At 45.8% G+C, this 22,868-nt stretch overlaps 1 protein-coding gene across 2 annotated transcripts in view; it reads left to right on the forward strand.

The window, feature by feature from the left end:
* The window catches only part of LOC129703182 (chloride channel protein 2-like), a 496,183-nt gene that overhangs the window by 347,173 nt on the left and 126,142 nt on the right, over positions 1-22,868 (forward strand). For both annotated transcript variants that reach the window (XM_055645357.1, XM_055645358.1), the window contains exons 14-15: positions 1,337-1,447; positions 4,727-4,940. In XM_055645357.1, coding sequence (XP_055501332.1) covers positions 1,337-1,447; positions 4,727-4,940 — 325 coding nt within the window. The remainder of the gene's footprint in view (positions 1-1,336; positions 1,448-4,726; positions 4,941-22,868) is intronic.

The raw sequence follows: 22,868 nt of genomic DNA on the forward strand, positions 1-22,868 counted from the left end.
GTCAAAGCAGGAAATTTGTGTCAATCCTTCGTGTCAAACAATTTTTGTACATAGAAAATCAAGTTTGCAGATGACCATTGTAGATAGTGAAGATGGTTGTCAAATATCACAGCAGGATTTTGATCGGTTGAGCAGGTGGGCTGAGAAATGGTTGATGGAATTTAATACAGAAAAATGTGAGGTGTTGCATTTTGGGGAGCACTAACATGGGCAGGACCTACACAGTGAATGGTAGGGCTCTGGGGAGTGTTGTAGAACAGAGGGATCTGGAAATACAGGTGCATAGTTCATTGGAAGTGGCTTCAGACAGGTGGTCAAAAAGGCTTTTGGTACACTGGTCTTCATTAGTCAGAGCATTCAGTATAAAAGTTGGGAGGCCATGGTGCAGTTATATAAGACATATTGTGTTCAGTTTTGAGTACCATATTTTAGGAAAGATGTTGAGATGGAAAGATGCAAAGAAGATTTACGAGGATGTTGCCAGGACTCGAGGGTATGAGCTATAGGGAGAGGTTGAGCAGGCTAAGGCTCTATTCCTTAGAGCACAGGAGGATGAGGGGTGATCTTACAGAGGTGTACAAAATCATGAGAGGAATAGATTGGGTAGGCACACAGAGTCTCTTGCCTAGAGTAAGGGAATCGAGAACCAGTGGATACACATTTAAGGTGAGGGGGGGAAAGATTTAATAAGAACCTGAGGGGCAGCTTTTTCACACAAAGGGGCTGTAGGTGTATGGAACGAGCGGCTGGAGGAAGTAGTCAAGACAGGGACTATGGCAACATTTAAGAAACATTGAGGCAGGTATATGGATAGGACAGGTTTTGATGGATATGGGCCCAAAACAGGTAGGTGGGAACAGTATAGACAGGACATGTTGGCTCGTGTGGGCAAGTTGGGCCTGTTTTTGCACCCTAGAAATCTGTATGAGTATAAATCAGCTGAATTATCCTTCAGTGCTGTATTTGAACAAAAGAAAGTCCATTGTGTTTTGTTAGTCCATGTAGGAGGGAAGTTTGTCCTATTTCGTGCTACACACATACCTTGTATCGGACTTTAGAGAGGCACTGGTTTATTGAAGGCCTTAACAGTGCCCACCTGGAAACACTCGGGTAGAACCCAATGTGTTTTTTGTTGTGCACCATGAAGGTCTTCAATACATCGACTTGTTCCATAGATGCACCATTGATCTAGGAGCTGTTTTCATTTGAGTCTGTGCCTATCTGAGTAGAGCCAGATACAGCAGGGTACGAGTATCGTACAAAATAGCACACAATTCCCTCCTCCAGCCCAATACGACTATTTGTTTCACATTAATCGTCTTGGCTTCTTTTTCAGGAGCTGCGTTTGGTCGCCTGGTCGGAGAGAGCATGGCAGCCTGGTTTCCCGATGGCATCCATGCAGATGGAAGTACATATCGTATTGTACCTGGAGGATACGCTGTTGTAGGTGAGGCATTTCATACGTGCGCTCGTTATCCTTGGCTGCAGCAGAAGGAAGAGCAAACAACACCATTTTTGCCAATTAGAGTCTTGGAGTCACAGTGTGGAGACAGGCCCTTCAGCCCAACCTGCCCACACCGGCCAACATGTCCCAGCTACACTAGCCTCACCTAACCATATAACCATATAACAATTACAGCACGGAAACAGGCCATCTCAACCCTTCTGGTCCGTGCCGGACACATATTCTCCCCTAGTCCCATATACCTGCGCTCAGACCATAACCCTCCATTCCCTTCCCGTCCATATAACTATCCAATTTATTTTTAAATGATAAAAACGAACCTGCCTCCACCACCTTCACTGGAAGCTCATTCCACACAGCCACCACTCTCTGAGTAAAGAAGTTCCCCCTCATGTTACCCCTAAACTTCAGTCCCTTAATTCTCAAGTCATGTCCCCTTGTTTGAATCTTCCCTACTCTCAGTGGGAAAAGCTTTTCCACGTCAACTTTGTCTATCCCTCTCATCATTTTAAAAACCTCTATCAAGTCCCCCCTTAACCTTCTGCGCTACAAAGAATAAAGCCCTAACTTGTTCAACCTTTCTCTGTAACTTAGTTGCTGAAACCCAGGCAACATTCTAGTAAATCTCCTCTGTACTCTCTCTATTTTGTTGACATCCTTCCTATAATTAGGCGGTCAAAATTGTCCACCATACTCCAGAATTGGCCTCACCAATGCCTTGTACAATTTTAACATTACATCCCAACTTCTATACTCAGCGTTTGGTCCATATGTCTCCAAACCTGTCCTATCCATGTACTTGTCCAACTGTTTCTTAAACGTTAGGATATTCCCAGCCTCAACTACCTCCTCTGGCAGCTTGTTCCATACACACACCACCGTCTGTGTGAAAAGGTTACCCCTCAGATTCATATTAAATCTTTTCACCTTCACCTTAAATGTCCATTCACCTTGTCCATTCTGGATAAGAGACTCTGTGCATCTACCCAATCTATTCCACTCATGATTTTACACACCTCCATAAGATCCGCCACACCCCTCATCTGCGCTCCAAGGAATAGAGTCCCAGCCTACTCAACCTCTCCCTATATCTCAGACCCTCCAATCCTGGCAATATCCTCGTAAATCTTCTCTGTACCCTTTCCAGCTTGACAACATCTTTCCCTTAACATGGTGCCCAGAACTGAGCATGATACTCTAAAAGTGGCCTCACCAACATATTATAAACCCATGCAGAACTCGGGGACCATCAACGTCACAACCAATTTTTACCCTGCACTCAAATTTAATTGGACCATCTCCGACACCTCCCTCCCTTTTCTTGATCTCACAGTCTCCATCACAGGAAATAGACTATTGACCGACATCTATTACAAACCCACAGACTCCCACAACTATCTCAACTACACGCCTGCCCACCCTGCTTCCTGCAGACTTTATCCCCTACTCCTAATTCCTCCGTCTACGCCGCATCTTTGCCCAAGATGAGGTGTTCCACACTAGGACATCCAAGATCTCCTCATTCTTTAGGGAATAGGGGTTCCCCTCTTCCATCATAGATGAGGACCTCACTCATACCTCCTCGGTACCCCGCAGCTCTGCCCTTGCTCCCCCTCTCCTAGTCGCAACAGAGACAGAGACCCCTAGTCCTTACGTTCCACCCCATCAGCCGTCGCTTACAACACACAACCCTCCGAAATTTCCGCCACCTCCAACGGGATCCACCACTAGCCACATTTTCCCATCTCCACCCCTTTCCGCCTTCCGCTGAGACCGTTCCCTCCGCAACTCCCTGGTTAACTCATCCCTTCCCACCCAAGCCACCCCCTCCCCAGGTACCTTTTACTGCAACTGCAGAAGATGCAACACCTGTTTCTATACCTCCTCCCTCGACTCTGTCCAGGGATCCCGACAGTCCTTTCAGGTTAGGCAGCGGTTCACTTGCACCTCATCTACTGTATCCATTGTTCGAGATGTGGGATCTTATACATCGTTGAGACCAAACATAGACTGGGCGATTGTTTCGCGCAACACTTCATTCAGTCCGCGTGAACCAACATGATCTCCCGGTTGCTGGACACTTTAACCCCCCTCCCATTCCCACACAGACCTTCCTGTCCTCAGTCTCCTCCATTGTCAGAGGGAGGCAAAACACAAATTGTAGCAACAGCATCTCATATGTCATTGGGCAGCTTACAGCCCAGTGGTATGAATATTCATTTATCTCACTTCAGGTAGCCCCGGCATTCCCTCTCCCCGGCAAATCCCTCCCCCACCCAAGTCGCACCAGCTTCTCATTTTCACCCAACAAACAGCTAACAATGGCTGTTTCCTTGATCATCGTTACTTTTTTTGCATATCTTTCATTCATTGTTCTTTATCTATCCACATCACCCTTTATATCTCTTGTTTCCCTTCTCCCTAACCAGTCTGAAGATGGGTCTCGACCCATTCCTTCCCTCCAGTGATGCTGCCTGTCCCGCTGTTACTCCAGCTTTTTGGATCTCCCAACATGACCTTCCAATGTCTGTACTGAATACTCTGGCTGATAGAAGGCCAATTAGGTTTACAAGAATGATCCCAGATATGAGTAGACAAAAAATCCTGGAGAAACTCAGCGGGTGAGGCAGCATCTATGGAGAAATGGAGTACGTGACGTTTCAGGTCGAGACCCTTCTTTTTTTTTCTTCTATGGAGAAAAGGAGTAGGCGAGGTTTCGTGTCGAGACCCAGATATGAGTGGGTTAACCTATGATGAGCGTTTGTTGGCACTGGGACTGTACTCGCTGGAGTTTAGGTGAATGAGGCGGGAACCTATTTGAAACATACAGAATAGTGAGGCTTGGATAGAGTGCATGTGGAGAGGATGTTTCCACTAGTAGGAGAGTCTAGGACTAGAGGTCATAACCTCAGAATTAAAGGACGTTCTTTTAGGATGGAGATAAGGAGACATTTCTTTAGTCAGAGGGTGTGAATCTGTGGAATCCTTTGCCACAGAAGGCTGTGGAGTCCAAGTCAGTGGGTATTTTGAAGGCAGAGATGGATAGATTCTTGATTAGTATGTGTGTCGGGGTTATGGGGAGAAGGCAGGAGAATGGGGTTTGGAGGGGGAGATAGATCAGCCAGGATTGAATGGCGGAGTAGACTTGATGGGCTGAATGGCCTCATTCTACTCCTATCACTTATGACCTTGTGACCTAATGTGCCAAAATGTGCCGATTAGGTGTGAGCCAGGTTGTTCATTGACAGTTCTTCTCCGCAGGAGCGGCGGCGTTGTCGGGAGCGGTGACCCACACCATCTCCACCTCAGTAATCGTCTTTGAGCTGACGGGACAGATCTCCCACATCCTGCCAGTTATGATCGCAGTCATCCTGGCCAACGCAGTTTCCCAGAGCCTACAGCCTTCAGTGTATGACAGCATCATCCGCATCAAGAAACTCCCATACCTGCCCGAGCTCGGCTGGGGCCACCTGGAGTAAGTACACTTCCCACTTACTCCTCTCTCAAGCAATCGAGTACATCAGGGAATCTAAACTTTCAAAGAGTCCAGGTTTTATTTGTAGATTTTAAGAAATTACTTGATGGTTAGCAGCCTGTGGTTTCATGTCACTTATGTGATACCATCCAAGATTCAATAGACAATAGACAATATTCTGTTCGATATAAAGCAGATATGCTTCAATATAAAGCAGATATTCTGAAGCTAAAGGGAAGAATAAAAGCATTTGGGAGAAGTAAAGGGAATGCCAGCTTTGTTTTACGGCTGGAAGATTGGATAGCCAAACTTTAATATCAAAGCTTCATTTATCTTTAACAACTTCTGAGTAAGAACTAATCTTTCACGTGCAGATGCCGTTCCATCCCAGCTACACTAGTCCCACCTGCCTGCGTTTGACCCATATCCCTCCTATCCACGTACCTGTCTAACTGTTAAATGTTGCGATAGTCCCTGCTTCAATTACCTCCTCTGGCAGCTCATTTCATACACGCACCACACAGTGAAAAAGTTACCCCTCTATGGAGGGAAAGGAATTGTCAGTGTTTTGGGTCAAGACCTTGTGTCGGGAGGTGGATGTTATAATCATATTTGAACAAAGGTGCAATGAGACCTGATTTTGAGGAGAGCTGATGAAAACTGTCGTGAGTTGACTATTTCTGCCATCTACACCTTGCCCAGAATCGCATGCAGGAATTTATAGAGGCCAGTTTTCAGCTTGTATACATGCCCTTAATATAACAGAGCAAACATGAATATGCATACTTATAACCTTACATTGTTTGTATGTTATTGTTGATCATCGTAGATTGTGTTATGACCCTGCATTCTCAGCTGTGCACTTATCGGAGGCTTTGTGATATTGGCTCTATTTTTGGATACATCAAACCTCTCTAATATTCCCCAGTTTAAATTAAATGCTTTTTGCTCCACCTACTTTCTTACTAATCAGCCATACATATATTTATGCCATAATGCTTATTTTGCTCCCATATCCAATTTGCTACTAAGTGTGGTACTGGTTCGCTAGATGCAGGAAAAATGTTTCCGATGTTGGGGGAGTCCAGAACCAGTTTAAGAATAAGGGGAAGGCCAATTAGGGCTGGGATGAGGAAAATCTTCTTCAACTAGAGAGTTATGAATCTGTGGAATTCTCTGCCATGGAAGGCAGTTGCGGCCAATTCACTGGATGTTTTCAAGAGAGAGTTAGATTTAGCTCATAGGGCTAAAGGAATCAAGGGATATGGGGAAAAAACAAGAACGAGATGATCAGCCATGGTCATCGGGTGGGGCCGCGTGTGGCAGCCTTGCCAACAGTGTCCGTCATTACGACTTTTTTTTGTTTTTTTAGTATGTCTAAATGTATGTGTTAATGTCTCTCAGTATATTTTTATGTGGGGGTGGTGAAGGGGGAAACCGCTTCCAGTCACTTACCTTGGCGCGGCGCAGACTTCCATCACGGAGCAGGACGAAAGGCTCCAACCGCCGGCCTGCTGACTTTAACATCGTGAAGCCACGGTCTGCGGAGCTTCTAGCCGCGGGCGTGGAGCGGACTTTACCATCCCGGAGCCAGGGATCCCTTGCTGGGAATCGCCGGAGAAGAGCTCCGACCGCTGGCCTGCCTGCGGCCTATAACATCGAGAAGCCGCAGTCTCCAGTAAGAAAGTGGCCGATTCGGGCACTCCAAGCCACAGATTGTGTTCCATCCGTCCCGACGTCGGAGCTTCGATCATCCCGACAAGAGGGCCTGTACATTGAGCCGTCCGTAGTGGCGACTACGGAGAATCAAGGCCCAAACAGGGGTGAACAAAAGGAGGAAGACTGACTGAACTTTATTGATCACTTGTGAACACAATTGTGTTGTGTTCTTTTAATTGTATGGCTGCATGATAGCTCAACTATAACTGTATCTTAATTGGTGCATGTGACAATGAATGTGATTCTGTATCTGAATCTGAATGGCGGGATGAAATGTTGGTGGGAGGATGGCTGGTTTGCGCAATGGACTGAGTTGCATCCACAACTCTGTGTAATTACTTGTGGACTTGGGCAGAGTAGTTCTGTATCAAGCTGTGATGCATCCCAATAGGATGCCTTCAATGGTCCATCTGTAGGAACTGGTGAGACTGATTGGGGTCTAGATCGTCCTGCAAAATATGTTACAAATTCTTCCAATATTTGGCATCAATTTGATTAACCCAACACATGCATGTTCATGTGTAATGGCAATTTTACATGTTTCCATTGTCAGTGGCAGGGAAGAGTGGATCGAACTCACGAAGTACGATAACAAAAACGGATCTTCCAGTCGTAATTCCCAGATTCTTTATTGAAGTAGTTGTAAATACAAAGGAGTGTCTTATACAAATTGTAGCTTTCCGCTCTTGCTATCTAAACTGGTAAAAACTGTTGTGTGCCAGCTCCCATTTCATCTGACCACACCCTGTCGTATCGCTTAGTTCAAGGTAAGTCACGCCCATCTACGTATCAAAATCCCACCCCCAAGCGTTCAAAATGATACAACTAGAAATATCTATAATACTATAATATACTAACAGTAACTAACTGATAGCCCTGTCCCACGGTGCGAGTTCATTCCAAGAGCTCTCCCAAGTATTAAAAAAATCAAACTCGTGGTAAGCACGGAGAATGAACGTAGCGGGTACGTCGGAGCTCGGGGACGTCTCTTAGCGCTAACGGCAGGTACTCGGGGAGACTCGCTAACGGCAGGTAAGCACGGGAAGACTCGTGAAGATTTTTCAACATGATGACAAATGTCCACGAGAGCCCCGAGTACCGACGAGTGGCCATTACCGTAAATCTCCGAGTTCGAATCAGGGCAAACTCGGGAGTACTCTTGGAATGAACTCGTACCGTGGGACAGGGGTTTTAAGCATAAAAGGCTCCAACATAATGTTTTGATTTTCTAAGATTGTGAATCGTATTCCTTTTTTCACACAAATGTTATTGAAACGCCAAAGTGTTCAGGCACAAAATGTAGTTTTAAATCTTATGTCTATGTATTTAATACCTGATATTTAAACCATGTGGAGAACACATAGCCTTTATCATGCTAGGTGCAACATCTAATTGAGACTCCCCTGTGAAACTGATTCACAGATGTGCAATTAACACCCTGTGTAGACTCGACAAAAAAAGAAAAGTCTTAATAGCAGGAACAAGCATTATATCAACACTATTTAAAGAGATTGTGAATTATCTGCAGGTTTTGAGGAGAGTTGATGCATTGAAAAACACATTGTGAGCTTAACGCTGGAAAGTTTACAGAAGGGGTAGATGAGTGCAGATCATGTCTTGGAAGGACCTGAATCTCATCATGTTCACAGGCTCGAGCAGAAAAGCCAAAGCCAAGGTCTGGACATAAATGGTGGAACATATTTACCAGCATCTGTAGTTCCTTCTTAAACAACTAGACGTAAATGTTGATGAGTTGGTGAGTAGGTTTATTGACATAACCACAATAGGAGGAATTGCAGACAGTGAGGAAGGCTGTCAGAAAGCACAGTGAGATATAGATCAGCTGCAGAATTGGGTGGAGAAATGGCAGATGGAGTTTAATCTGAGCAAGTGTGAGGTGATGCACTTTAGGAGGTTGAATGTAAAGGGGGACTATACAGTTAATGGCAAGACCTTTAACAGCAGTGATGTGCAGAAGGATCTTGGAGTCGTGGTTCATAGCTCACTGAAGGGGGCAGTAGAGTGGTAAAGAAGGCGTATGGCATTATAACCTACAATGCTAGGGGCATAAGACTCATGATGCAGTTCCGTAAGATTTGGTTAGGCCGCATTTGGAATATTGCATGCAGTTCTGGTCACCCCATTACAGGAAGGATGTGGAGGCTTTGGACAGGTGCAGAAGAGGTTCACCAGAATGTAAACCAGAATGCTGCCTGGATTACAGGGTTCCAGATACAAGGTGGGGTTTGATAAACTTGAATCATTTTCATTGGTAGGAAGGAACTGCAGGCTAGTTTAAACCCAAGATAGACAAAAAGTTGGAGTAACTCAGCGGGACAGGCAGCATCACTGGAGAGAAGGAATGGGTAACATTTCGGATCGAAGAAGGGTCTCACCCATTCCTGTTCTTCAGAGATGCTGCCTGTCCCGCTGAGTTACTCCAGCGTTTTGTGTCTATCTTCATTTTCATTGGATCGTTGGATAAACTTGGAGGTTGAGGGGAGACTTGATAGAAGTATGTAAAATTACGAGAGGCATAGGTAGAGTGGACAGTCAGAAACGTTTTCCCCGGGTGGAAATGTCCAACACTAGAGGGCATAGCTATAAAGTGAGAGGGGGAAATGTGTGGCAATGTTTTCTACACAGAGATTGGTGGGGGCCTAGAATGCTTTGCCAGAGGTGCAGGTGGAGGCAGATATGATAGGGACGTTTTAAGAGGCTTTTAGATAGACACATGGAAGTGTGGGGAGAAGGCAGGCACAGGTTACTGATAGTGGACGATCAGCCATGATCACAATGAATGGCGGTGCTGGCTCGAGGGGCCAAATGGCCTCCTCCTGCACCTATTTTCTATGTTTCTATCCAAGGAATGGAGGGATATGGATCATGTACATTCAGATGAGATCAGTTTAAGTTGGCATCATGTTGGACACAAACAACGTGGGTTGAAGGGCCCATTCCCGTTCTCTATGTTCTATGAAATTGCCCGAAGAAGATCCAATATTATGTAATCATCCTCACCAATTCCCCACTCACTGTTGGTTCCTGATTCTTTGACAGCCATGCCGATGATTAGGAAGGAATGTTATTCCGTGTATGGCATTATCTCCTATGGTTGAGTCACTGTTCAAGTGTAATTTCTCTACTTCAATATGTGTTGGGACCTTCAGCACCACCTTGGCCATAATGCTGACTGCCCTCCACATACTTCCATTAACTGCGCCAAGTTCCCCGGTCCTTGTGTCTTTCTCCACAGTAGAAACAGAGGAGAAATACTAATTGAGGACCTTGCCCATCTCCTGTGGCTCTACAAAGAGCTGACTGTCAATTCCTCAGGGAATTCCTCAGGGAATTCCTATTCTCTCTTGTTATCATTATTCCCTTAATGTACAGAAAGCCCACTTTGGGATTGTCCTTAATATTATCTGCCAGAGCTATTTCCTGTCCCCTTTTTCCACATCTGATTTCCTTCTTTAGCATGCTAATCTGTTCCACGAAACTCCTCCATGGATACACTTGATCCCAGCTGCCTCTTCCTGCCCCATGCCTCTTCCTTGACTAGACTCAATTTTTTTCATCATCCAAACTTCCTTATACCGACCTCTCTGCCCTGCAGTCAAATAGGAACATGCATGGCTTGGTTTAACACTTTCAAAAATATCCCACTTTCCAGACATTCTTTTTCCTGCAAATGGCTCCAATCAACTTGAGTGAGTTCCTGTCTAATACCTTCAAAGTTGACCTTGCCCCAATTTAGAATTTTAACTCACGGACTCTTTATCCTGTCTTTATCCATAACTATCTTATAGCTAATTGCACAGTGGTGGGCCCAAACAGTTCATCCATGAACATTTCATCCACTTGCCCCTCCTCATTTCCCAAGACTAGATCAAGCATGGCCCTCTCCCGTCTGGGGCCCTCTACATATTGCCGGAGGAAACTCTCCTGAAGACAGTTCACAAATTCCGATAGTTAAAATCCCCAACGGCAACCTTGTTTGACCCACAGCTGCTTGCAGTCTCCTGGCATATAGTTGCTCTTCTAATTGCCATTGACTAATTGGGGGGGTCTGATGTATACTCCCAATAAGATGATCATCGTATTTCTTATTTCTCAGCTCCCCCCATATAGCCTCACTGGATGAACCATCAGTAATGTCGTCTCTGATCAATGCGTGACATCCCCCTTAATCAATAAAGTAACACCTCTTTTCTTTTACCCTCACCTCTCTGGCTCCTGAAGCATCTGAACCCTGGTACTTTAAGCTGCCCATCCTGTCCAACTCTTAACCAGGTTTCTGTAATGGCACCAACATCCCCGTCATGAGTACTAACCACACCTTGAATTAATCTGCCTTACCAGTCAGCCGTCTTGCATTCAATAAGAATAATTAAATTAAGTGCAATTGAAACCAAATGTGCTTCCTCACTCCCTGCCATTCTCTTGCCTCTTCTGTCTACTGAACTTTCTTTCATCACCATCTATGCCAACTACCAGCCTCTCTCCTTCCTCAGTCCCGCATAGAAACCCCAGGCCCTGCCAATCTACTTTAAACCCACCCATGTATGGACTTGTGTTACATCTCCTGCAGTTGTGGGGCTAAGTATCTGAAGAAGGGGTGGGTTGATTGGGAAGGGATGAGTGAACCAAGGAGTTGCGGAGGGAGCGGTCCCTGGGGAAAGAGGAAAAGGGTGGGGGTGATAAGATGTGATTGGTGGTGGGATCACATTGAAGTTTGCGGAAAGGTTGAAGAATGACGTATTGGGTGCAGAGCCTGGTGGAGGGAAAGCTGAGGAGCAGGGGAACTCCTTGCTTGGTCTGTCACGGGCTAGGGGGAGCGAGGGCAGCACTGCGGGCCACAGAGACATGGGCGAGGGTTTTATCCACAACGCCATTGAGGAAACCATGTTTACTGAAGAAAGAAGAAAATGAATAGAATGGAAATCCTCATCTTGGAAGCATGTAAAGCAAAGTTGGGGAAATGGAGATAAAAAAAAGACACAAAGTGCTGGAGGAACTCAGCGGGTCAGGCAGCATCTCTGGAGAACATGGAGACATTGAGAGGGAGGGATGGATGGCATCTCTGCAAGAGGCAGGATGGGAGGAAGTGTAGTCAAGGTAACTATGGGAGGCAGTGGATTTGTGGTCAAGTTTGTAGTAAAGGAAATATTTTTGTCATTGTTGATTAACACCACCGTCCCTGTCTTACAAGAACATTTTACAGTTGGGCGACCACAATTGCTTCTTAAAAGTTTAGCAATTTTCATTATCCCAGCAGCTCTTCAAATGAAACATGAAAAACATAACTTCTTCAAAGCCTCTCAGGTTTGTTCATTGTGTATCTTAAATAATTCCAGTTGACAGGCTGTGTCTGCCACAGTGGGTTCCCGTTCCAACACCTCAGTGATCTATCACATATCATATTGACTGCCACTTTGAATCGGTGCCTTACTGAGTGAACATCACTGCCGCTGAATAGAAACTGTGGTGTTCCTGTGACAATGCTCAGATGCACATGATCCAAAAGCACACAATCATTCACAGGAGAGTCCTTGTGATTTTGAATGCTTTCTGGTTGATCTTTCCTCTTGATAATACGATCTCTGTCGAAGCCCAATTTGCACCATGGTCACAGATACCGCACGTGGTTTCAAAGGAATAGAATAGGTCTCAGTTTTCCAAATGAAGTTATTGTCTGAAAGTTCAGTATGTAAGACCTCTGCTCACTTTTCCTCAAGTGCAATTTCCCCAGACCTAAATGTAGTCACTGCCTGTCAACAAAATAGAGAGAGTACAGAGGAGATTTACTAGAATGTTGCCTGGGTTTCAGCAACTAAGTTACAGAGAAAGGTTGAACAAGTTAGGGCTTTATTCTTTGGAGCGCAGAAGGTTAAGGGGGGACTTGATAGAGGTTTTTAAAATGATGAGAGGGATAGACAGAGTTGACGTGGAAAAGCTTTTCCCACTGAGAGTAGGGAAGATTCAAACAAGGGGACATGACATGAGAATTAAGGGACTGAAGTTTAGGGGTAACATGAGGGGGAACTTCTTTACTCAGAGAGTGGTAGCTGTGTGGAATGAGCTTCCAGTGAAGGTGGTGGAGGCAGGTTCGTTTTTATCATTTAAAAATAAATTGGATAGTTATATGGATGGGAAGGGAATGGAGGGTTATGGTCTGAGCGCAGGTATATGGGACTAGGGGAGATTATGTGTTCGGCACGGACTAGAAGGGTCGAGATGGCCTGTTTCCGTGCTGTAATTGTTATATGGTTATATGGTTATAAAAGCAAGAAAGAACTGAAGTGGACACCTGGTCCTAACATTATGGTGTGCAGGACATTGGTTCTTCCCATAGGAGGGAAGCCATCATGGCTATATTATAAACATGTAAAGTCTGATGTCTTGGTTTATTTTACCACTGCCATTACAGGCATCAATGGGCTTTCTCAAAGAGTTCACACATTAAATGGAAAGAGAGGGGAAAAAAAGCATCTGGGGCTCTGGGTCAAGTTTTGTGAGAGGTACCGTAGGGACCAGATTGCTCTTGACCCGAAACGTCATCTATTCCTTTTCTCCAGAGACGCTGAGTTACTCCAGCTTTTTGTGTCTGTCTTGCATCAAAAATGAATTTGGTGCAACTGGGGTGGTACTTCAAACTTGTCAATTAAAGGGACTGCTATATTCTTGCAGTACTCAGCATAGTATTAGTTTAGTTTAATTTAGAGATACAGCATGGAAACAGGCCCTTCAGCCCACCGATTCCGCACCGACCAGTGATCCCGTACATTAACACTATCCTACACACACTAGGGACAATTTTACATTTATACATTTATACCAAGTCAATTAACCAACAAACCTCTACGTCTATGGAGTGTGGGAAGAAATCAAAGTTCTCGGGGAAAACCCACGCAGGTCACGGGGAGAAGGTACAAACTCTGTACAGACAGCACCCGTAGTCAGGATCGAACCTGAGTCTCAGGCCCAGTAAGGCAACTCTACCACTGCATCACTGTGCCACCCTACTATTTGAGCAAGATTCAGTAATCAAAAGCCAGCAAAGCTGCACACTAACATTGCCACACTGGTAGATAGAGCATTGTGTTTCATTGGTACAGCTTGTAACAAGTTACCCCATCAGTTCTCAAACTTTTATTTAGTTGTACCTATTTCAGGGATATTTGTTTTTTTTCTGCCTATTTTCCAATACAAATATAAACGCTGAATAAAATATTATTTTTATAATTGCAACTTTCTTCAAAATTTTCCCATTTTACCAAAGATTTATCCTAAGAAGTGCATGTTTACAAGAAATCAGTACAATGAAAACTGTAGGTATTTCTTCACAGTTTGCAGAAGTGACGTGAATAGTCAAATTCACCTGCTGTCATGGGTTTTCTACTCTGACCCAATTGAAGAAATCTGTTAAGGATGGACAAAGATCTTCCTGCTGTTTAAGTTAAACAGTTTTATAAACAAGGAACATATTACCCAATGTATCACCCTTTCTGCAGACCTTCCAAACTAATATTTCTCCTGGATGTAGTCAATAAAAAGTGACATCAATGATAATGTTGCTGGCCTGCCATGGATTTAATAACATTTCATATTAAATATTAAAATTCAATCAAAATAAGCCTCTGAGATATATTGAATCCAAAGGCAATAACTTCACCATACACATACACCAAAGAAATGCCTGTTGCTATTGATAAAATATCAAATTATAAAACTTTCTAAACCTCAGTCGATTCATTTTCCACCCAGCCTTAAAAAGCAGGAAATTCCAGGATTAATCCGTTGTCTGAGTTATTAGTGTACACTGCCCTAGCCTGGTTTAATCCCGTTATTCCAAGTAACTTTTTTCCCCCCAATGCCTCACTGCCCAACATTTCCACATTCACCTCAGATATGTTCCAGGTTTTATGCTTCACCCCAGCAATTGCAGCAAATACTCAGTAACATTTGTGGAATGTGCAGGAAGGAACTGCAGATGCTGGTTGGTTACACACCAAAGATAGAACCAAAATGCTGGAGTCAATGTGCGGGACAGGCAGCATCTCTGGGGGTAAGGAATGGGTGACATTTTGGGCCAAGCCACTTCTTCAAGACTTCTCTCCAGAGTTGCTGCCTGTGCTGCTGAGCTACTCCAGCATGTTGTGTCGATCTTCAACATTTATGGAATGTTTTGGGTTGAAGGTTCTTTATCGGAATTGGAGTTTTTGATCCAAAACATGATCACAGTTTCTCTTTCCATTGCCTGGCCTGTGCTGAACATTATCAGCACCTTTTGTTTTTATTTAAGGATGATGGCATCTATTTTTATTTCTACTTTCAATTTCTGCCCTCTGGCTTTTTCACACCATGAATGCTGACCTTTGCCGGTGAACTGCTTTTTGCAAAGTGTTCATAACGTTACATTGACAAGATTCAAGGTACAAGATTCAAGATTCAATTTATTTGTCATTTGGACCCCTTGTGGTCCAAACGAAATGACGTTTCTGCAGCCATACATTACAAACAAATAGACCCATGACGCAACATAATTTACATAAACATCCATCACATCGCTGTGATGGAAGGCCAAAGAAACTTATCTCTCCACTGCACTCACCCCCCCCCCCCCCCCCCCCCCCCCCCCCCCCCCCCCCCCGATGTCAGAGTCAAAGTCAAAGCCCCGGCTGGCGATGGCGATTGTCCCGCAGCCATTAAAGCCACGCCGGGTGATGCAAGGTCGCACACCGGGTCTTGTTGTTGGAGCCCCGGCGTGCGCTCGCAGAGTCCCGCGGCCATTCCAAGCCGTGCGGGGCGGTGATGTTAGGCCCCGCTCCAGGAGCTCTTCGACCCCGCAACTCGGGCGGGAGAAGTCGCCGTTGCGGGAGCCCTGAAAAGCGGTCTCCCTCCAGTGACCCGCGGGCTCCCGGTGCCGCCGTCCGCCAGACCCACAGTTGCAGCCTCCGAATCTCCGGAGGTCGGGCCGCAGCAGCGCTCCACCACCGCTCCACCCGCTCTGGACTCGGCCAGCTCCGCGACGGTGAGGTGAGTAGTCGGCACCAGAGCCCCCGGTCTTCTTCTGTTGGAGGCCGCTCCATGTTGCAGCCCCAACGACAACGGAGACCCGACAAAGAAAAGGTCGGGTCTCCCGTAGCAGGGAGTGATTTAAAAGTTACCTCCTCCCACCCCCACCCCCCCCCCCCCCCCCCCCCCCCCCACCACCCCCCCCCCCCCCCATACCCCACCCCCACCCCCACCCCACCCCACCACACATTACCAAGTAACTCTCCTTCTTTCACTGATCCTGGATCACCCTAGTATTAATGAATGGCATAAGTAGAAACAACTCACAAATAAAGCTTCTGCACAAGGGCGGCACGGTGGCGCAGTGGTAAAGTCGCTGCCGTACAGCGCTTGCAGCACCAGAGACCGGGGTTTGATCACAACCTCGGGTGCTGTCTGTACGGCGTTTGCACGTTCTCCCTGTGACCGCGTGGGTTTTCTCCGAGATCTTCGGTTTCCTCCAACACTCCAAAGACGTACAGGTTTGTAGGTTAATTACATAGAAACATAGAAAATAGGTGCAGGAGGAGGCCATTCGGCCCTTTCGAGCCAGCACCGCCATTCATTGTGATCATGGCTGATCGTCCCCAATCAATAACCCGTGCCTGCCTTCTCCCCAAATCTCTTGGCTCCACTAGCCCCTAGAGCTCTATCTAAGGGCTAGTTTCAAATTGGCTTGGTGTATGTAAAAATTGTCCCTAGTGTGTGCAGGAATAGGAATAGGAATACTTTCTTGTCACACGTGACTAGGCACAGTGAGATTCTTTGCTTGCATACACAATGTAGATAAATAGCAGCCACCGTCGCCACTGACAACGTTGTAAATCACGCAGGCTCTCCCTTTTGTCCCTCACCCCACCACAGTGATTCCCCCACGCTGGGTCCCTATTGTCCCTTGATCTTCACCTCCCCCCTCAAGGTAATTCTCCACACTCTCATCGACTGTCGACCGCATCAGATCCATCACATACGCTCCACTTTTGTAGATGCTGAATCCATGCTCCCCCATCCCTACCTCATTTACATTACCTTCCCCTCACCTCTCATTCAGTAGCCATCTCTTCACCATCTCTTCATCTGAAGAAGGATCTCGACCCGAAACATCACCCACTCCTACTATCCAGAGACACTGCCTGTTCTGCTGAGTTACTCCAGCATTTTGTGTCTATCTTCACCTATCTCAGTCTTTAATTTATCCCATTACACATCACTCCTCAAAATACTGCACAAAATCTACCTTGTCATTCAATGGTTGTACCACCAGCCCACACCTTAATCCCACTGCTTTGAGGGTTTGGTTGTCTTTGCCACCATGAAATGCTTTTGCATTTGTAATTACATTTTTTGACATTGAGTTAACTGTTTCAAATTAGGATGGCAGCAGGCACTTTACAATTTGCTTCAGTGTTCTTGGGTCATTAAGTTTGATAATTATCCAGTATGTCAGATTGGCAGTATGTGTGTGGATGTGGAGTTAGTGCAGGATTAAGCACAGTTATGGTTGTTTAACCTGCTGTCACTCGCTGTCAAGGTTCATGAAAGATCGATGATCATATCGTTGATGTAAATGCCTAGTTCCTATGGAACCATGACCAGCAACCAGCTTGCAGCTGTTGGAAAGGAGTAAACAATAATTAGCTGGGTTTGGCGGTCTGATAAACGACTCCTGGAGTTTTCAACAAAACGTTATTCGAAAGTTCAAGTTGAAGCATACACGTTTAACAGACACGTCTGGCCACATCGGTGGTCAGCACTGAACTAACGTGTGCAGGGGAAAAACCCGTGCAAAGACAACAGCCCCTCCCGAGTCACGTGACCGTGGCTTCCGAACGCCGGGTTCGATATCTGCGTGCGCCCTACGTGGGTTTAAAAATAAGTAGATCAGAATAGATGAGGGCGGCATGGTTACACAGTGGTAAAGTTGCTGACTTACAGCACCAGAGACCCGGGTTCGATCCTGGTTACGGGTGTGGAGTTTGTACGTTCTCCCCGTGACCTGCATGCGTTTTCCCCTACACTCCAAAGATGTACAGGTTTGTTGGTTAAATGGCTTGGTTAAATTGTCCCTAATGTGTGTAGCATAGCTATAATGTGCAGGGATCGCTGGGTGGCGAGGACTCGGTGGGCCGAAGGGCATGTAAAGCAGACAACATTTTCTAAATCGAATAACTAATTCTGAGATCTGCAGAATAGAAAATTAATTGAAAATTTCCCTCATGGAAGAAAGCTGAGGGTGATGGTGGAAGGTTGTTTTTCAGAGTGGAGGCCTCTGGCTGGTGGTATCTCAGGGATCAGAGCTGGGGTCATTGGTGTTTGTGGTGTATATCAACGATTTGCATGGAAGTGTACAAGGCGTGATTCGTAAGTTTGCAGATGACACTAAAGTGGGTGGTATTGTAGATGGGAAAGATGGTGATCGAAAATTGCAGCAGTATCTTGATCAGTTGGGCAAGTGGGCCAAGACATGGGTAATGGAGTTTAGGTGTTGAACTTTGGGAAGTCCAACTGGGCCTATACTAGCTGCAGTTTGGAGGAGGGGGACCTCATTGAAAAGTACATAGTGAAAGGCTTGGATAGAGTGGATGTGGAGAGGATGTTTCCCCTAGTGAGAGAGTCTAGGACTGGAGGTCATAGCCTCAGAATTAAAGGACGTTCTTTTCGGAAGGAGATGAGGAGGAATTTTTCTTTGCCGCAGGAGGTTTAGGAGGCAAAGTCAATAGCCAGTTGCAGAGATAGATAGATTCTTGATTAGTACGGGTGTCAGAGGTTATGGGGTGAAGGCAGGATAATGGATAGACTTGGTTTATACTCTCTAGAATTTAGGAGATTGAGAGGGGATCTTATAGAAACTTACACAATTCTTAAGGGGTTGGACAGGCTAGATGCAGGAAGATTGTTCCCGATGTTGGGGAAGTCCAGGACAAGGGGTCACAGCTTAAGGATAAAGGGGGAAATCCTTTAAAACCGAGAGGAGAAGATTTTTTTTTCACACAGAGAGTGGTGAATCTCTGGAAGTCTCTGCCACAGAGGGTAGTTGAGGCCAGTTCATTGGCTATATTTAAGAGGGAGTTAGATGTGGCCCTTGTGGCTAAGGGGATCAGGGGGTATGGAGAGAAGGCAGGTACGGGATACTGAGTTGGATGATCAGCCATGATCATATTAAATGGCGGTGCAGGCTCGAAGGGCCGAATGGCCTACTCCTGCACCTAATTTCTATGTTTCTATGTTTCTATGGTGTTAGGAGGAAGAAATAGATCGGCCATGATTGAATGGCGGAGTAGACTTGATGGGCTGAATGGCCTAATTCTGCTCCTATCACTTATGATCTTATGAGGATGTTGTACAGCAGAGGGATCACTGGAAGATAGGATGGTCAAGAAGGCTTTTGGCACATTGGCCTTCATCAGTCAGGGTACTGAGTATAGAAGTTGGGATTGGTGATGTTTCGGGTCGATCTCTGCCTTAGTGTCATGGTGTAAATTACTCGTTTCTAAGCTCCCCCCAGTTGAGTTTCAGTAAAAACACTGAACCAAGCACTTGAAACAACTACATTATATTTTACCAAAAGCACGTTACAGTTCAACTGCTGTACCTATCCCACCGCGGGTTAGATCCTCGTGTCTGCCTGTTCAAGCCTCTAGGCCTCGCTCAGACAGAGACACTCCAGAAGTTCACACAGCCCCAAGCGCTCTCCCAGAAGATCGACGCTGGGCCTCGTGGTAGCGGACTTTTATATGTCACTGGACCTCAAGGGGCCGAACCACATGAGGGTGGTTTCTTAATAACCCAATTACAGATATCGATTATATATAACAATATAACAATTACAGCACGGAAACAGGCCATCTCGACCCTTCTAGTCCGTGCCGAACACGTATTCTCCCCTAGTCCCATTTACCTGGATTAACCCCATACATAACAGGCATTCCCCTAACCCAATAATACAACAGCTCAACACATTGTATTCAAAATGGACTTCATAAGGAAGCCAACTTAGAAACATTTACCTTGATCTACAGGAAACACAGACAAGGCTCAATACCTCATCCAATCAACACTCAGCAAAGTCAAACTCTGCAACATTATTTACAATTACTTACAAGTTGTATGTCTGGTTTGCAGCCATCCAATCCGTTCTATGCATTTTGCACCTAATAGACAGGGTTTGCAGATGTTCTCATTCTTTGCATGCAAATTGTATCACTCCAGACACACTGGCACCTCTTTGCAGCTTGTCCCAGCTCTGCAGAGAACAACTCTAAATAGACTAAATCTCCCAGCAATCCTGAAGCTTTTACCCCATTTTGAAGTCCTAGCCTCTCCAATTTAGCCAGGATTAACAAGGGAAGGGGGGGGGGGGGGGGGGGGGGCAGAGATAGAACGTAGTCAGAGAAGGTAAGACTGGTGGGAGAACTGGGAAGGGGGGGGGGGTGGAAAGAGAGGGAAAGCAAGGGCTATTTGAAGTTGAAGAAGTCAATGTTCATACCGCCGGGGTGTAAGCTGCCCAAGTGATATGTGAGGAGTTGTTCCTCCGTTGGAGGTGGCGAAAGTGTTGCCATTACTGGCAAAACAGCATAATATCCTCCAACATTTTTCGCCACCTCCAACAGGATCCCACTTCTGGCCACATCTTCCCATCTCCACCTCTTTCTGCTTTCCGCAGAGACCGTTCCCTTCACAACTCCCTAGTCAACTCGTCCCTTCCCACCCAAACCACCCCCTCCCCAAGTACTTTCCCCTGCAATCGCGGCCCAGCGCAAATTGGAGGAACAGCACCTCATATTTTGCTTGGGTAGTTTACACCCCAGCGGTATGAACATTGACTTCTCTAATTTCAAATAGTCTTTGCTTTCCCTCTCTCTCCATTCCCTCCCCCTTCCCAGTTATCCCACCAGCCTTCCTGTCTCCGACTACAATCTATCTCTGTCCCACCCAGTCCCCTGACGTCACCCATACCTTCTCTCCAGAGATGCTTCCTGCCACGCTGAGTTACTCCAGCATTTATTGTCTACCTTCGATTTAAACCAGCATCTGCAGTTCTTTCCTACACATGGAAGTTGGTCCAGTATGTTACAGCTGTACAAGATGCTGTTGAGGCTACAGTTGGAATATTGATTTTAGTATTGGTCACTCTGCTATGGGAAATATGGTGTTAAGCTGAAAAGAGTGCAGAAAAGATTTACGAGGATGTTGCCAGAACGTGAGGGCCTGAGCTATAGGGAGACACTGGGCAGGCTGGGACTGTATTCCTTGTAGCATAGGAGGATGAGAGATCTTATAGAGATGGATAAGATCAAGAGGGGAATAGATAGGGTAGATGCACGGAGAATTTCACACAGTGTAAGGGGAATTAAGAACCAGTGGACATAGGTTTAAGGTGAGAGGGGAAGGATTTAATGAGAATCTGAGAGGCAACATTTTCACACAGTGGGTGCTAGGTATATAGAATGAGCTGCTGGAAGAGTTAGTTGAGTTAGAAACATTTAAAACACATTTGGACAAGTACATGGATAGGAAAGATGTAGAGGGATATGGGCCAAATGCGGGCGGTAGGACTAGTGTACATGAGGCACCTTGGTCGGCATGAGCAAGCTGGGCTGAAGGGCCTGTTTCTGTTCTCTGACTCTATGACTTGACCAGGCATGCTGTTTGGGGCCGGCGGGACGTAGCTGCACTGAGTTTGGAGGTGTACAGGGTTAGTCAGCGGTCACACAGCAGTGTACATACAGTGGCAAGGACCAAGACTGCATTGAGGTCCTTGAATCATAGAGGCTACTTGGCTACTATGAAGAGATTGCATAATTGGTGATGTTGAAATACCATTTTGTCGTCTTGCTTGACCAGAAGACTGTGTAGGTCGGTTGAAGCAAATTTAAAACATCAACATAAGTTCAAAAGTGATAGGAGAAGAATTAGGCCATTCGGCCCATCAAATCTACTCCATCGTTCAAACATGGCTGATCTATCTCTCCCTCTTAACCCCATATCCTGTCCTCTCCCCAAGTGGCGCGAGGGGCTCCAGTGGGGGAGGTGTGAGGTTGAGGAAAGAAACAGGTTGAAGGGGCCTGCGGTGTATTGTAGGAAGTAGAGTGTGCGGGTCAGGACCTGGGCAGGTAGAAAGAGAGAGACGGCTGCAGAGAGGGAGTCAGTTACCTGAAATTGGGGAATTCAATGTTCATGCCAATAGACAATAGACAATAGGTGCAGGAGTAGGCCATTCGGCCCTTCGAGCCAGCACCGCCATTCAATGTGATCATGGCTGATCATCAACAATCAGTCATCTCCTGCATTCCTGCCTTCTCCCCATAATCCCCTGACTCCGCTATCTTTAAGAGCCCTATCAAGCTCTCTCTTGAAAGTATCCTGAGAACCGGCCTCCACCGCCCTCTGACATTGGGTTTCCCAACGTAGATTGGGAGGTACTAGTTGCATCCTATATGTTGCTTTGTGAATGCACTTATGGTCTTTAGACACAAAATGCTGGAGTAACTCACTGGGACAGGCAGCATCTCTGGAGAGATGATGTTTCGGTTCGAGACCCTTTTACTCATTTCACCCATTCCTTCCCTCCAGAGATGCTGCCTGTCCCGCTGAGTTACTCCAGCATTTGGTGTCTATCTTCGGTATAAACCGGTATCTGCAGTTCCTTCCTGCACACTGATGGTCTTTAGTGTCATCCCAACTGAATGATCTTCATTGTCAACAATCTAGGCTGTGGATTCTGATACGTTTGCAGGTGATGTTACACTTTTGCAAGGGAGGTTTCGAAAATGTTCTTGATTCCCTTCAGCTGAGCACCACGTAATCCTTTGCTGTGGCAGAGCGTGCAATATGTGATCCGTTTCAGGGGTCCAATGTTGGGCATGTGAATTACTTGGCTTGCCCATTTTCAATTCCATTCAATTCAATTCAATTCAATTCAATTTATTTGTCATTTGGACCCCTTGAGGTCCAAACGAAATGTCGTTTCTGCAGCCATACATTACAAACAAATAGACCCAAGATACAACATAATTTACATAAACATCCATCACATCGCTGTGATGGAAGGCCAAAAAAACGTATCTCTCCACTGCACTTTCCCCCCCCCGATGTCAGAGTCAAATTCAAATGCAAGGTCGCACACCAGGTCTTGATGTTGGAGCCCCCCGG

This window comes from Leucoraja erinacea, chromosome 14 (genome assembly GCF_028641065.1).
Source record: "Leucoraja erinacea ecotype New England chromosome 14, Leri_hhj_1, whole genome shotgun sequence".
Lineage (NCBI taxonomy): Eukaryota > Metazoa > Chordata > Chondrichthyes > Rajiformes > Rajidae > Leucoraja > Leucoraja erinaceus.